The 13,213-nt window shown below is 45.2% G+C and overlaps 1 protein-coding gene across 1 annotated transcript; it reads left to right on the top strand.

The window, feature by feature from the left end:
- Positions 1-10,681: 10,681 nt before the first annotated feature.
- On the top strand, positions 10,682-12,174 carry LOC149677324 (uncharacterized). Its single transcript, XM_089837443.1, has 2 exons — positions 10,682-10,931; positions 10,993-12,174. Exons 1-2 carry the CDS (start codon positions 10,687-10,689, stop codon positions 11,585-11,587), a joined length of 840 nt encoding a protein of 279 aa, XP_089693569.1. The 5' UTR covers positions 10,682-10,686; the 3' UTR covers positions 11,588-12,174.
- The last annotated feature ends 1,039 nt before the right edge of the window (positions 12,175-13,213 follow it).

Here is a 13,213-nt window from a genome sequence, read left to right on the forward strand (position 1 = left end):
TGTCGGCACTTGTGGGTGCTTGTCGGCACTTGTGGGTGCTTGTGGGTACTTTTAGGTACTTGTAGGTGCTTGTATGTGCTTGTGGGTACTTGTAGGTACTTGTGGGTACTTGTAGGTGCTTGTGGGTGCTTGTAGGTACTTGTGGGTGCTTCTAGGTACTTGTGGAAGCTTCTAGGTACTTGTGGGTGCTTGTAGGTACTTGTGGGTGCTTGTAGGTACTTGTGGGTGCTTCTTGGTACTTGTGAAAGCTTCTACGTAGTTGTGGGTGCTTGTAGGTACTTGTGGGTGCTTGTAGGTACTTGTGGGTGCTTGTAGGTACTTGTGGGTACTTGTGGGTGCTTGTGGGTACTTGTGGGTGCTTGTGGGTACTTGTGGGTGCTTGTGGGTGCTTGTGGGTGCTTCTAGGTACTTTTGGGTGCTTGTAGGTACTTGTGGGTGCTTGTAGGTACTTGTGGGTGCTTGTAGGTACTTGTGGGTGCTTGTAGGTACTTGTGGGTGCTTCTAGGTACTTGTGGATGCTTCTAGGTACTTGTGGGTGCTTGTAGGTACTTGTGGGTGCTTGTAGGTACTTGTGGGTGCTTGTAGGTACTTGTGGGTGCTTGTAGGTACTTGTTGGTACCTGTGGGTGCTTGTGGGTACTTGTGGGTGCTTGTGGGTACTTGTGGGTGCTTGTCGGCACTTGTGGGTGCTTGTGGATACTTGTTGGTACCTGTGGGTGCTTGTGGGTACTTGTGGGTGCTTGTGGGTACTTGTGGGTGCTTGTCGGCACTTGTGGGTGCTTGTGGATACTTGTGGGTGCTTGTGGGTGCTTGTTGGTACTTGTGGGTGCTTGTGGGTACTTGTGGGTACTTGTGGGTGCTTGTGGGTGCTTGTGGGTACTTGTGGGTACTTGTGGGTGCTTGTGGGTACTTGCGGGTGCTTGTGGGTACTTGTGGGTGCTTATGGGTACTTGTGCGTGCTTGTGGGTACTTGTGGGTGCTTGTGGGTACTTGTGGGTGCTTGTGGGTACTTGTGGGTGCTTGTCGGCACTTATGGGTGCTTGTCGGCACTTGTGGGTGCTTGTCGGCACTTGTGGGTGCTTGTGGGTACTTTTAGGTACTTGTAGGTGCTTGTATGTGCTTGTGGGTACTTGTAGGTACTTGTGGGTACTTGTAGGTGCTTGTGGGTGCTTGTGGGTACTTGTGGGTGCTTGTAGGTACTTGTGGGTGCTTGTAGGTACTTGTGGGTGCTTGTAGGTACTTGTGGGTGCTTCTTGGTACTTGTGAAAGCTTCTAGGTAGTTGTGGGTGCTTGTAGGTACTTGTGGGTGCTTGTAGGTACTTGTGGGTGCTTGTAGGTACTTGTGGGTGCTTGTGGGTACTTGTGGGTGCTTGTGGGTACTTGTGGGTGCTTGTGGGTGCTTCTAGGTACTTTTGGGTGCTTGTGGGTACTTGTGGGTGCTTGTAGGTACTTGTGGGTGCTTCTAGGTACTTGTGGATGCTTCTAGGTACTTGTGGGTGCTTGTAGGTACTTGTGGGTGCTTGTAGGTACTTGTGGGTGCTTGTAGGTACTTGTGGGTGCTTGTAGGTACTTGTTGGTACCTGTGGGTGCTTGTGGGTACTTGTGGGTGCTTGTGGGTACTTGTGGGTGCTTGTCGGCACTTGTGGGTGCTTGTGGATACTTGTGGGTGCTTGTGGGTGCTTGTTGGTACTTGTGGGTGCTTGTGGGTACTTGTGGGTACTTGTGGGTGCTTGTGGGTGCTTGTGGGTACTTGTGGGTACTTGTGGGTGCTTGTGGGTACTTGCGGGTGCTTGTGGGTACTTGTGGGTGCTTATGGGTACTTGTGCGTGCTTGTGGGTACTTGTGGGTGCTTGTGGGTACTTGTGGGTGCTTGTCGGCACTTATGGGTGCTTGTCGGCACTTGTGGGTGCTTGTCGGCACTTGTGGGTGCTTGTGGGTACTTTTAGGTACTTGTAGGTGCTTGTATGTGCTTGTGGGTACTTGTAGGTACTTGTGGGTACTTGTAGGTGCTTGTGGGTGCTTGTGGGTACTTGTGGGTGCTTGTAGGTACTTGTGGGTGCTTGTAGGTACTTGTGGGTGCTTGTAGGTACTTGTGGGTGCTTCTAGGTACTTGTGAAAGCTTCTAGGTAGTTGTGGGTGCTTGTAGGTATTTGTGGGTGCTTGTAGGTACTTGTGGGTGCTTGTAGGTACTTGTGGGTGCTTGTAGGTACTTGTGGGTGCTTGTAGGTACTTGTTGGTACTTTTGGGTGCTTGTGGGTACTTGTGGGTGCTTGTGGGTACTTGTGGGTACTTGTGGGTGCTTGTGGGTGCTTGTGGGTACTTGTGGGTGCTTGTGGGTACTTGTGGGTGCTTGTGGGTACTTGTGGGTGCTTGTGGGTGCTTGTGGGTGCTTGTGGGTGCTTGTGGGTACTTGTGGGTGCTTGTAGGTACTTGTGGGTACTTGTGGGTGCTTGTTGGTACTTGTGGGTGCTTGTGGGTACTTGTGGGTGCTTGTGGGTGCTTGTGGGTACTTGTGGGTGCTTGTCGGCACTTATGGGTGCTTGTCGGCACTTGTGGGTGCTTGTCGGCACTTGTGGGTGCTTGTGGGTACTTGTGGGTGCTTTTAGGTACTTGTATGTACTTGTGGGTACTTGTGGGTACTTGTAGGTGGTTGTGGGTGCTTGTGGGTACTTGTGGGTGCTTGTAGGTACTTGTGGGTGCTTGTAGGTACTTGTGGGTGCTTGTAGGTACTTGTGGGTGCTTGTAGGTACTTGTGGATGCTTCTAGGTACTTGTGGGTGCTTGTAGGTACTTGTGGGTGCTTGTAGGTACTTGTGGGTGCTTGTAGGTACTTGTGGGTGCTTGTAGGTACTTGTGGGTGCTTGTAGGTACTTGTGGGTGCTTGTAGGTACTTGTTGGTACCTGTGGGTGCTTGTGGGTGCTTGTGGGTACTTGTGGGTACTTGTGGGTGCTTGTGGGTGCTTGTGGGTACTTGTGGGTGCTTGTGGGTACTTGCGGGTGCTTGTGGGTACTTGTGGGTGCTTATGGGTACTTGTGGGTGCTTGTGGGTACTTGTGGGTGCTTGTGGGTACTTGTGGGTGCTTGTCGGCACTTATGGGTGCTTGTCGGCACTTGTGGGTGCTTGTCGGCACTTGTGGGTGCTTGTGGGTACTTTTAGGTACTTGTAGGTGCTTGTATGTGCTTGTGGGTACTTGTAGGTACTTGTGGGTACTTGTAGGTGCTTGTGGGTGCTTGTAGGTACTTGTGGGTGCTTCTAGGTACTTGTGGAAGCTTCTAGGTACTTGTGGGTGCTTGTAGGTACTTGTGGGTGCTTGTAGGTACTTGTGGGTGCTTCTTGGTACTTGTGAAAGCTTCTACGTAGTTGTGGGTGCTTGTAGGTACTTGTGGGTGCTTGTAGGTACTTGTGGGTGCTTGTAGGTACTTGTGGGTACTTGTGGGTGCTTGTGGGTACTTGTGGGTGCTTGTGGGTACTTGTGGGTGCTTGTGGGTGCTTGTGGGTGCTTCTAGGTACTTTTGGGTGCTTGTAGGTACTTGTGGGTGCTTGTAGGTACTTGTGGGTGCTTGTAGGTACTTGTGGGTGCTTGTAGGTACTTGTTGGTACCTGTGGGTGCTTGTGGGTACTTGTGGGTGCTTGTGGGTACTTGTGGGTGCTTGTCGGCACTTGTGGGTGCTTGTGGATACTTGTGGGTGCTTGTGGGTGCTTGTTGGTACTTGTGGGTGCTTGTGGGTACTTGTGGGTACTTGTGGGTGCTTGTGGGTGCTTGTGGGTACTTGTGGGTACTTGTGGGTGCTTGTAGGTACTTGTGGGTGCTTCTAGGTACTTGTGAAAGCTTCTAGGTAGTTGTGGGTGCTTGTAGGTATTTGTGGGTGCTTGTAGGTACTTGTGGGTGCTTGTAGGTACTTGTGGGTGCTTGTAGGTACTTGTGGGTGCTTGTAGGTACTTGTTGGTACTTTTGGGTGCTTGTGGGTACTTGTGGGTGCTTGTGGGTACTTGTGGGTACTTGTGGGTGCTTGTGGGTGCTTGTGGGTACTTGTGGGTGCTTGTGGGTACTTGTGGGTGCTTGTGGGTACTTGTGGGTGCTTGTGGGTGCTTGTGGGTGCTTGTGGGTGCTTGTGGGTACTTGTGGGTGCTTGTAGGTACTTGTGGGTACTTGTGGGTGCTTGTTGGTACTTGTGGGTGCTTGTGGGTACTTGTGGGTGCTTGTGGGTGCTTGTGGGTACTTGTGGGTGCTTGTCGGCACTTATGGGTGCTTGTCGGCACTTGTGGGTGCTTGTCGGCACTTGTGGGTGCTTGTGGGTACTTGTGGGTGCTTTTAGGTACTTGTATGTACTTGTGGGTACTTGTGGGTACTTGTAGGTGGTTGTGGGTGCTTGTGGGTACTTGTGGGTGCTTGTAGGTACTTGTGGGTGCTTGTAGGTACTTGTGGGTGCTTGTAGGTACTTGTGGGTGCTTGTAGGTACTTGTGGATGCTTCTAGGTACTTGTGGGTGCTTGTAGGTACTTGTGGGTGCTTGTAGGTACTTGTGGGTGCTTGTAGGTACTTGTGGGTGCTTGTAGGTACTTGTGGGTGCTTGTAGGTACTTGTGGGTGCTTGTAGGTACTTGTTGGTACCTGTGGGTGCTTGTGGGTGCTTGTGGGTACTTGTGGGTACTTGTGGGTACTTGTGGGTACTTGTGGGTACTTGTGGGTGCTTGTGGGTACTTGCGGGTGCTTGTGGGTACTTGCGGGTGCTTGTGGGTACTTGTGGGTGCTTATGGGTACTTGTGGGTGCTTGTGGGTACTTGTGGGTGCTTGTGGGTACTTGTGGGTGCTTGTCGGCACTTATGGGTGCTTGTCGGCACTTGTGGGTGCTTGTCGGCACTTGTGGGTGCTTGTGGGTACTTTTAGGTACTTGTAGGTGCTTGTATGTGCTTGTGGGTACTTGTAGGTACTTGTGGGTACTTGTAGGTGCTTGTGGGTGCTTGTAGGTACTTGTGGGTGCTTCTAGGTACTTGTGGAAGCTTCTAGGTACTTGTGGGTGCTTGTAGGTACTTGTGGGTGCTTGTAGGTACTTGTGGGTGCTTCTTGGTACTTGTGAAAGCTTCTAGGTAGTTGTGGGTGCTTGTAGGTACTTGTGGGTGCTTGTAGGTACTTGTGGGTGCTTGTAGGTACTTGTGGGTACTTGTGGGTGCTTGTGGGTACTTGTGGGTGCTTGTGGGTACTTGTGGGTACTTGTGGGTGCTTGTGGGTGCTTCTAGGTACTTTTGGGTGCTTGTAGGTACTTGTGGGTGCTTGTAGGTACTTGTGGGTGCTTGTAGGTACTTGTGGGTGCTTGTAGGTACTTGTTGGTACCTGTGGGTGCTTGTGGGTACTTGTGGGTGCTTGTGGGTACTTGTGGGTGCTTGTCGGCACTTGTGGGTGCTTGTGGATACTTGTGGGTGCTTGTGGGTGCTTGTTGGTACTTGTGGGTGCTTGTGGGTACTTGTGGGTACTTGTGGGTGCTTGTGGGTGCTTGTGGGTACTTGTGGGTACTTGTGGGTGCTTGTGGGTACTTGCGGGTGCTTGCGGGTGCTTGTGGGTACTTGTGGGTGCTTATGGGTACTTGTGCGTGCTTGTGGGTACTTGTGGGTGCTTGTGGGTACTTGTGGGTGCTTGTCGGCACTTATGGGTGCTTGTCGGCACTTGTGGGTGCTTGTCGGCACTTGTGGGTGCTTGTGGGTACTTTTAGGTACTTGTAGGTGCTTGTATGTGCTTGTGGGTACTTGTAGGTACTTGTGGGTACTTGTAGGTGCTTGTGGGTGCTTGTGGGTACTTGTGGGTGCTTGTAGGTACTTGTGGGTGCTTGTAGGTACTTGTGGGTGCTTGTAGGTACTTGTGGGTGCTTCTAGGTACTTGTGAAAGCTTCTAGGTAGTTGTGGGTGCTTGTAGGTATTTGTGGGTGCTTGTAGGTACTTGTGGGTGCTTGTAGGTACTTGTGGGTGCTTGTAGGTACTTGTGGGTGCTTGTAGGTACTTGTTGGTACTTTTGGGTGCTTGTGGGTACTTGTGGGTGCTTGTGGGTACTTGTGGGTACTTGTGGGTGCTTGTGGGTGCTTGTGGGTACTTGTGGGTGCTTGTGGGTACTTGTGGGTGCTTGTGGGTACTTGTGGGTGCTTGTGGGTGCTTGTGGGTGCTTGTGGGTGCTTGTGGGTACTTGTGGGTGCTTGTAGGTACTTGTGGGTACTTGTGGGTGCTTGTTGGTACTTGTGGGTGCTTGTGGGTACTTGTGGGTGCTTGTGGGTGCTTGTGGGTACTTGTGGGTGCTTGTCGGCACTTATGGGTGCTTGTCGGCACTTGTGGGTGCTTGTCGGCACTTGTGGGTGCTTGTGGGTACTTGTGGGTGCTTTTAGGTACTTGTATGTACTTGTGGGTACTTGTGGGTACTTGTAGGTGGTTGTGGGTGCTTGTGGGTACTTGTGGGTGCTTGTAGGTACTTGTGGGTGCTTGTAGGTACTTGTGGGTGCTTGTAGGTACTTGTGGGTGCTTCTAGGTACTTGTGGATGCTTCTAGGTACTTGTGGGTGCTTGTAGGTACTTGTGGGTGCTTGTAGGTACTTGTGGGTGCTTGTAGGTACTTGTGGGTGCTTGTAGGTACTTGTGGGTGCTTGTAGGTACTTGTGGGTGCTTGTAGGTACTTGTTGGTACCTGTGGGTGCTTGTGGGTGCTTGTGGGTACTTGTGGGTACTTGTGGGTGCTTGTGGGTGCTTGTGGGTACTTGTGGGTGCTTGTGGGTACTTGCGGGTGCTTGTGGGTACTTGTGGGTGCTTATGGGTACTTGTGGGTGCTTGTGGGTACTTGTGGGTGCTTGTGGGTACTTGTGGGTGCTTGTCGGCACTTATGGGTGCTTGTCGGCACTTGTGGGTGCTTGTCGGCACTTGTGGGTGCTTGTGGGTACTTTTAGGTACTTGTAGGTGCTTGTATGTGCTTGTGGGTACTTGTAGGTACTTGTGGGTACTTGTAGGTGCTTGTGGGTGCTTGTAGGTACTTGTGGGTGCTTCTAGGTACTTGTGGAAGCTTCTAGGTACTTGTGGATGCTTGTAGGTACTTGTGGGTGCTTGTAGGTACTTGTGGGTGCTTGTAGGTACTTGTGGGTGCTTGTAGATACTTGTTGGTACTTGTGGGTGCTTGTGGGTACTTGTGGGTGCTTGTGGGTACTTGTGGGTACTTGTGGGTGCTTGTGGGTACTTGTGGGTGCTTGTGGGTGCTTGTGGGTACTTGTGGGTGCTTGTGGGTACTTGTGGGTGCTTGTGGGTACTTGTGGGTGCTTGTGGGTACTTGTAGGTACTTGTGGGTGCTTGTGGGTGCTTGTTGGTACTTGTGGGTTCTTGTGGGTACTTGTGGGTGCTTGTGGGTACTTGTGGGTGCTTGTAGGTACTTGTGGGTGCTTGTAGGTACTTGTGGGAGTTTCTAGGTACTTGTGGGAGTTTCTAGGTACTTGTGGGCGCTTGTGGGTGCTTCTAGGTACTTTTGGGTGCTTGTGGTTACTTGTGGGTGCTTGTAGGTACTTGTGGGTGCTTCTAGGTACTTGTGGATGCTTCTAGGTACTTGTGGGTGCTTGTAGGTACTTGTGGGTGCTTGTAGGTACTTGTGGGTGCTTGTAGGTACTTGTGGGTGCTTGTAGGTACTTGTTGGTACCTGTGGGTGCTTGTGGGTACTTGTGGGTGCTTGTGGGTACTTGTGGGTGCTTGTCGGCACTTGTGGGTGCTTGTGGATACTTGTGGGTGCTTGTGGGTGCTTGTTGGTACTTGTGGGTGCTTGTGGGTACTTGTGGGTACTTGTGGGTGCTTGTGGGTGCTTGTGGGTACTTGTGGGTACTTGTGGGTGCTTGTGGGTACTTGCGGGTGCTTGTGGGTACTTGTGGGTGCTTATGGGTACTTGTGCGTGCTTGTGGGTACTTGTGGGTGCTTGTGGGTACTTGTGGGTGCTTGTGGGTACTTGTGGGTGCTTGTCGGCACTTATGGGTGCTTGTCGGCACTTGTGGGTGCTTGTCGGCACTTGTGGGTGCTTGTGGGTACTTTTAGGTACTTGTAGGTGCTTGTATGTGCTTGTGGGTACTTGTAGGTACTTGTGGGTACTTGTAGGTGCTTGTGGGTGCTTGTGGGTACTTGTGGGTGCTTGTAGGTACTTGTGGGTGCTTGTAGGTACTTGTGGGTGCTTGTAGGTACTTGTGGGTGCTTCTAGGTACTTGTGAAAGCTTCTAGGTAGTTGTGGGTGCTTGTAGGTACTTGTGGGTGCTTGTAGGTACTTGTGGGTGCTTGTAGGTACTTGTGGGTGCTTGTAGGTACTTGTGGGTACTTGTGGGTGCTTGTGGGTACTTGTGGGTGCTTGTGGGTACTTGTGGGTACTTGTGGGTGCTTGTGGGTGCTTGTGGGTACTTGTGGGTGCTTGTGGGTACTTGTGGGTGCTTGTGGGTACTTGTGGGTGCTTGTGGGTACTTGTGGGTGCTTGTGGGTGCTTGTGGGTACTTGTGGGTGCTTGTAGGTACTTGTGGGTGCTTGTGGGTGCTTGTTGGTACTTGTGGGTGCTTGTGGGTACTTGTGGGTACTTGTGGGTGCTTGTGGGTACTTGTGGGTGCTTGTGGGTACTTGTGGGTGCTTGTAGGTACTTGTGGGTGCTTGTAGGTACTTGTGGGAGTTTCTAGGTACTTGTGGGAGTTTCTAGGTACTTGTGGGCGCTTGTGGGTGCTTCTAGGTACTTGTGGGTGCTTGTGGGTACTTGTGGGTGCTTGTAGGTACTTGTGGGTGCTTGAAGGTACTTGCTCCGGGTGTTTGTAGGAACCTTTGCTACATAAAAGTTTGAAATTGACAATCTCGGATCGTCTTTGTGAAGTTTTAAGGATATCCGAATTTCATATTGGCCTTATGACAATTTTGAGCTAAATGTTAAACGGACATAAATCAGCATTTTTAAAAATTTTGTAAAATTGTCCATTTGGTCCTATTTCTGGGGTAAAAAAATGTATTATGTTAATTACAATAAGAATACTAACTTTTATTGATTTAGGTTTTTTTCAAGTATCGTTATAAATAAATGTCTGATTGAGCTAAATTTGTGGTCCCTTTATATAAGTTTCTGCTTAGTGCAGATTTTGAAAATGTAAAACATTTTCTTAACATTCTTAATTAAAATGAAGACTGAAGGAACAGATATTAATCAAAAATGTCTTGATTAGAATCAAGACCTAAAAAGTATCGATAAGACTGAGGTTATCACTTGTCTGAAGGATCAGATATTAATTTTTCTTTTTAATTGAAACTTAAATGCATGCTTAAGAAAAAACAACGTTCCATTACCGTTTTCCGTTGAAATATATTATTTTACTGCTAATCAATTTCAAAAATTTACTTATCTCGGCTTTTCGACCACAATTCCATTCCCCGAAAACATTTTATCATTACATTAATTACCTTTGGGAGATAACGTGTCAAAATAATCTATAAAACAATAAAAAAAACTGTAATAGCGGTCTGTTTAGCCATGACAAGAACCTTTTAAAAGTTTCAAGCACTATATAACCCTTTCGAGACTAACATGACCTGAGCAAACTATAGCTCAACCTGCTACTAGCACGACCAGGGAGAATTGATGTAAACTGGAGTTTAAATTTCATCATATGCGACCTCGGCCTTGAAACTCTCCCATAGTCCCAGTGTGTGTAGAACATAATTTTTTCGCTGTTATCTGCCAAAATCAATCTTTCTTGGTAGTGCCGCCTCCTCACTTGAATTTTTCATGATATATTAAGGTTTGAACGAACAAAATTCTAGATTACCATTTTTACTACCATGTCCCTCTGCTAACTTGAAGCAAACTTTCCTCTCTTTTTGCTGCTCATAATCGGTGCCATTCCCTTGACTTTCTGTTCGTTATAACTACTATCATGAGTTTATTTAATTCAAACCAAAATATAAAAAAATGGGTTTTTTTCCTTTTGTGCTACTTAGAATTTACAAAGGTATATAACGTTGTCCGTGCCATATCAAATAGTCTCTAACCATTGTTAGAAACTTGAGAGAGAAATTGGGCAGTAACACTGATCATGCGAACTATGAGAAAGAACAATACGACGGTTGACTAAAGTACAGTTGATATTACATCATTTTGCAAAACCGCGAGTAAAAATCTTACTGTCCCTATTGAATTTGGCGCCATTGGTTTTAGAATAATTAAAATGTTCCACTGCGAAGCGTGCCGGTCACGAATGGGGATGTAACGTCTTTAGGAACCCTTTAAAATGCAAAACCATACACGTACTCTCCCAAAAGTAATTAATGTAATGATAAAATGTTTTCGGGGAATGGAATTGTGGTCGAAAAGCCGAGATAAGTAAATTTTTGAAATTGATTACCAGTAAAATAATTTATTTCAACGGAAAACGGTAATGGAACGTTGTTTTTTCTTAAGCATGCATTTAAGTTTCAATTAAAAAGAAAAATTAATATCTGATCCTTCAGACAAGTGATAACCTCAGTCTTATCGATACTTTTTAGGTCTTGATTCTAATCAAGACATTTTTGATTAATTATATTTGGTTTTATATCAGTTATTGGTATCAATGGCGTCATCTGACTCAACTTCAACTAGCCCAAAAATATTTAAAAACCCACTATTAGAAATGGAGGCTGTTATAGGGAAAAAGAATTTGTGGCCAGAAGACATAAGGAGATGGATTATGTTAAAACATTCAGAGTCTCCTGACCAAATTTTGAAAATATGCGCTTTCGCGTATATTAATTCGTTGAACCCGTATGTATTGGAGAGAGTAATTGCCGCTACTGGAGGTAACACAGCATATGCTGATTACAAGTCTGCCATTCACGCGATATATTTTTCTTGGAACATGAGCAAGGACCTCAGACGGATTTATACTGCTTACAATATCAAAAGGGGCTGTTACCTTAATTTAAACTTAGAAGAGTAAGTCAACAATCTGACATATTATATGGCAGAACAGTTTATTTTATATAATAATTTTTAGTCGTAAAGGGTATGGACCTGCGCCTAGACCAATATATTTGTCACCAACAAGATCTCCAAATAATTCATTGTGGCGCCAGCCAAGCAATCAAAGTCCTGTTTGTGCTTCACCAGTAAAACGTCAGCATTCAGAGTGTCAATCTATGACATCTTCAACAACACCGAAACGAGTGTGCTCCAAAATTCTTCCTTGCTACTCTGAAGATGAAATTGATTTAATCATTTCTCAAGTACCTGAAACATCACTTTCTCCAACTACTTCGAGTCTGGAAATTGTTCCTGAAAAGTTCATTTCTGAAGTACCTAAATCACTGGTTTCTCCAACTAATTCGAGCCTGGAAATTGTTCCTGAAAAGTCCATTTCTGAAGTACCTAAACCACTGGTTTCTCCAACTACTTCAAGCCTGGAAATTGTTCCTGAAAGTTGTGGAGCGAATTTAAAGAATAGTAGTGAAACGTGTGATATAGTTTTTGATGCTCAATCAAAAAAATCAGCTCTAGAATTAAAGTCTGTGGAAGTCGAGAAAACTACGAAAATGACACCTGAAACCATTAATGTATCACCTTCAAAATCTGAGTGTGTGAATCTAGAGTAAACAAATGAAATGAGGTTGAAATTCCTAATGCCACAGATAAAAAAGAATTCATAGGCTTAAACAATAATCCAACGCTCAATGCTTAAGAACTTTTAAACAAATTTTGACAGTTTAAGACTTCCTTAAATTAGTTAACATCAACTATTTTAAGCTGTGAACTAAAAATATCTACAGACGTTGTGATAAGAGACTATTGAGAACAAAGAATTAGTGAAACGTGTATCAATTTTTTGCCAGGTGATTAGAGTGGTTTACTTTAAGCCTTGTTTTGAAAATACCTAGTCTTTTTAAGTGATATAGAGGTTCTTTTATGTGAACTGTAAATCTGAAATGCGCCAAAAATACTTCATCTTTTTAAGTGATATAGAGGTACTTTATTTGAACTTTATATCTGAAATGCGCCGAAAATACCTAGTCTTTTTAAGTGATATAGACGTACTTTATCTGAACTTTAAGTCTGAAATGCGACGTCCCACAATTTTAATGAAAAATATTTTATCTAAACAAATATTTCTTCCATCTCTAGGAAATTTACCAATAGTGATATTTTTCCCCATTTTCCAAAATAGTTATGAAAATCTCCCAATTTTTCAATATAGTTATGAAAATCTCCCAATTTTTCAATATAGTTATGAAAACCCCCCCAATATTTCAATATAGTTATGAAAACCCCCCATATATTTCAATGTTATGAAAACCCCCCATATATTTCAATGTTATGAAAACCCCCCATATATTTCAATGTTATGAAAACCCCCCATATATTTCAATGTTATGAAAACCCCCCAATTTTTCTGTTTAGTTATGAAAATAGAAATCTCCCAATTTTTCTGTATAATTATGAAAATCCCCCAATTTTTCAATATAGTTATGAAAATCCCCCCAATTTTTCCATATAGTTATGAAAATAGAAATCTCCCAATTTTTCTGTATAATTATGAAAATCCCCCAATTTTTCTGTATAATTATGAAAATCCCCCCAATTTTTCAATATAGTTATGAAAATCCCCCCAATTTTTCAATATTTCAATATAGTTATGAAAATCCCCCCAATTTTTCAATATAGTTATGAAAATCCCCCCAATTTTCCATGACAGTTTGAAACCCCCCAATTTGTCTGTATAGTTATGAAAATAGAAATCTCCCAATTTTTCTGTATAATTATGAAAATCCCCCAATTTTTCAATATAGTTATGAAAATCCCCCAATTTTTCAATATAGTTATGAAAATCCCCCCAATTTTTCAATATAGTTATGAAAATCCCCCCAATTTTTCCATATAGTTATGAAAATCCCCCAATTTTTCAATATAGTTATGAAAATCCCCCAATTTTTCAATATTTCAATATAGTTATGAAAATCCCCCCAATTTTTCAATATTTCAATATAGTTATGAAAATCCCCCCAATTTTTCAATATAGTTATGAAAATCCCCCCATTTTTCAATATAGTTATGAAAATCCCCCCAATTTTTCAATATTTCAATATAGTTATGAAAATCCCCCCAATTTTTCAATATTTCAATATAGTTATGAAAATCCCCCCAATTTTTCAATATTTCAATATAGTTATGAAAATCCCCCCAATTTTTCAATATTTCAATATAGTTATGAAAATCCCCCCAAT

Source organism: Phalangium opilio, unplaced genomic scaffold (assembly GCF_054372755.1).
Source record: "Phalangium opilio isolate 3A_F unplaced genomic scaffold, DU_Popi_V2 ptg000043l_1, whole genome shotgun sequence".
NCBI classification, from domain to species: domain Eukaryota; kingdom Metazoa; phylum Arthropoda; class Arachnida; order Opiliones; family Phalangiidae; genus Phalangium; species Phalangium opilio.

What these genes read in the sequence shown, in the direction of transcription:
- LOC149677324 (XM_089837443.1), top strand. Translation starts at nt 10,687, where the DNA reads ATGTTAAAACATTCAGAGTCTCCTGACCAAATTTTGAAAATATGCGCT. An exon ending in CTTAATTTAAACTTAGAAGA is followed by an intron (nt 10,932 to 10,992) that starts GTAAGTCAACAA and finishes AATAATTTTTAG; the next exon opens with TCGTAAAGGGTATGGACCTG.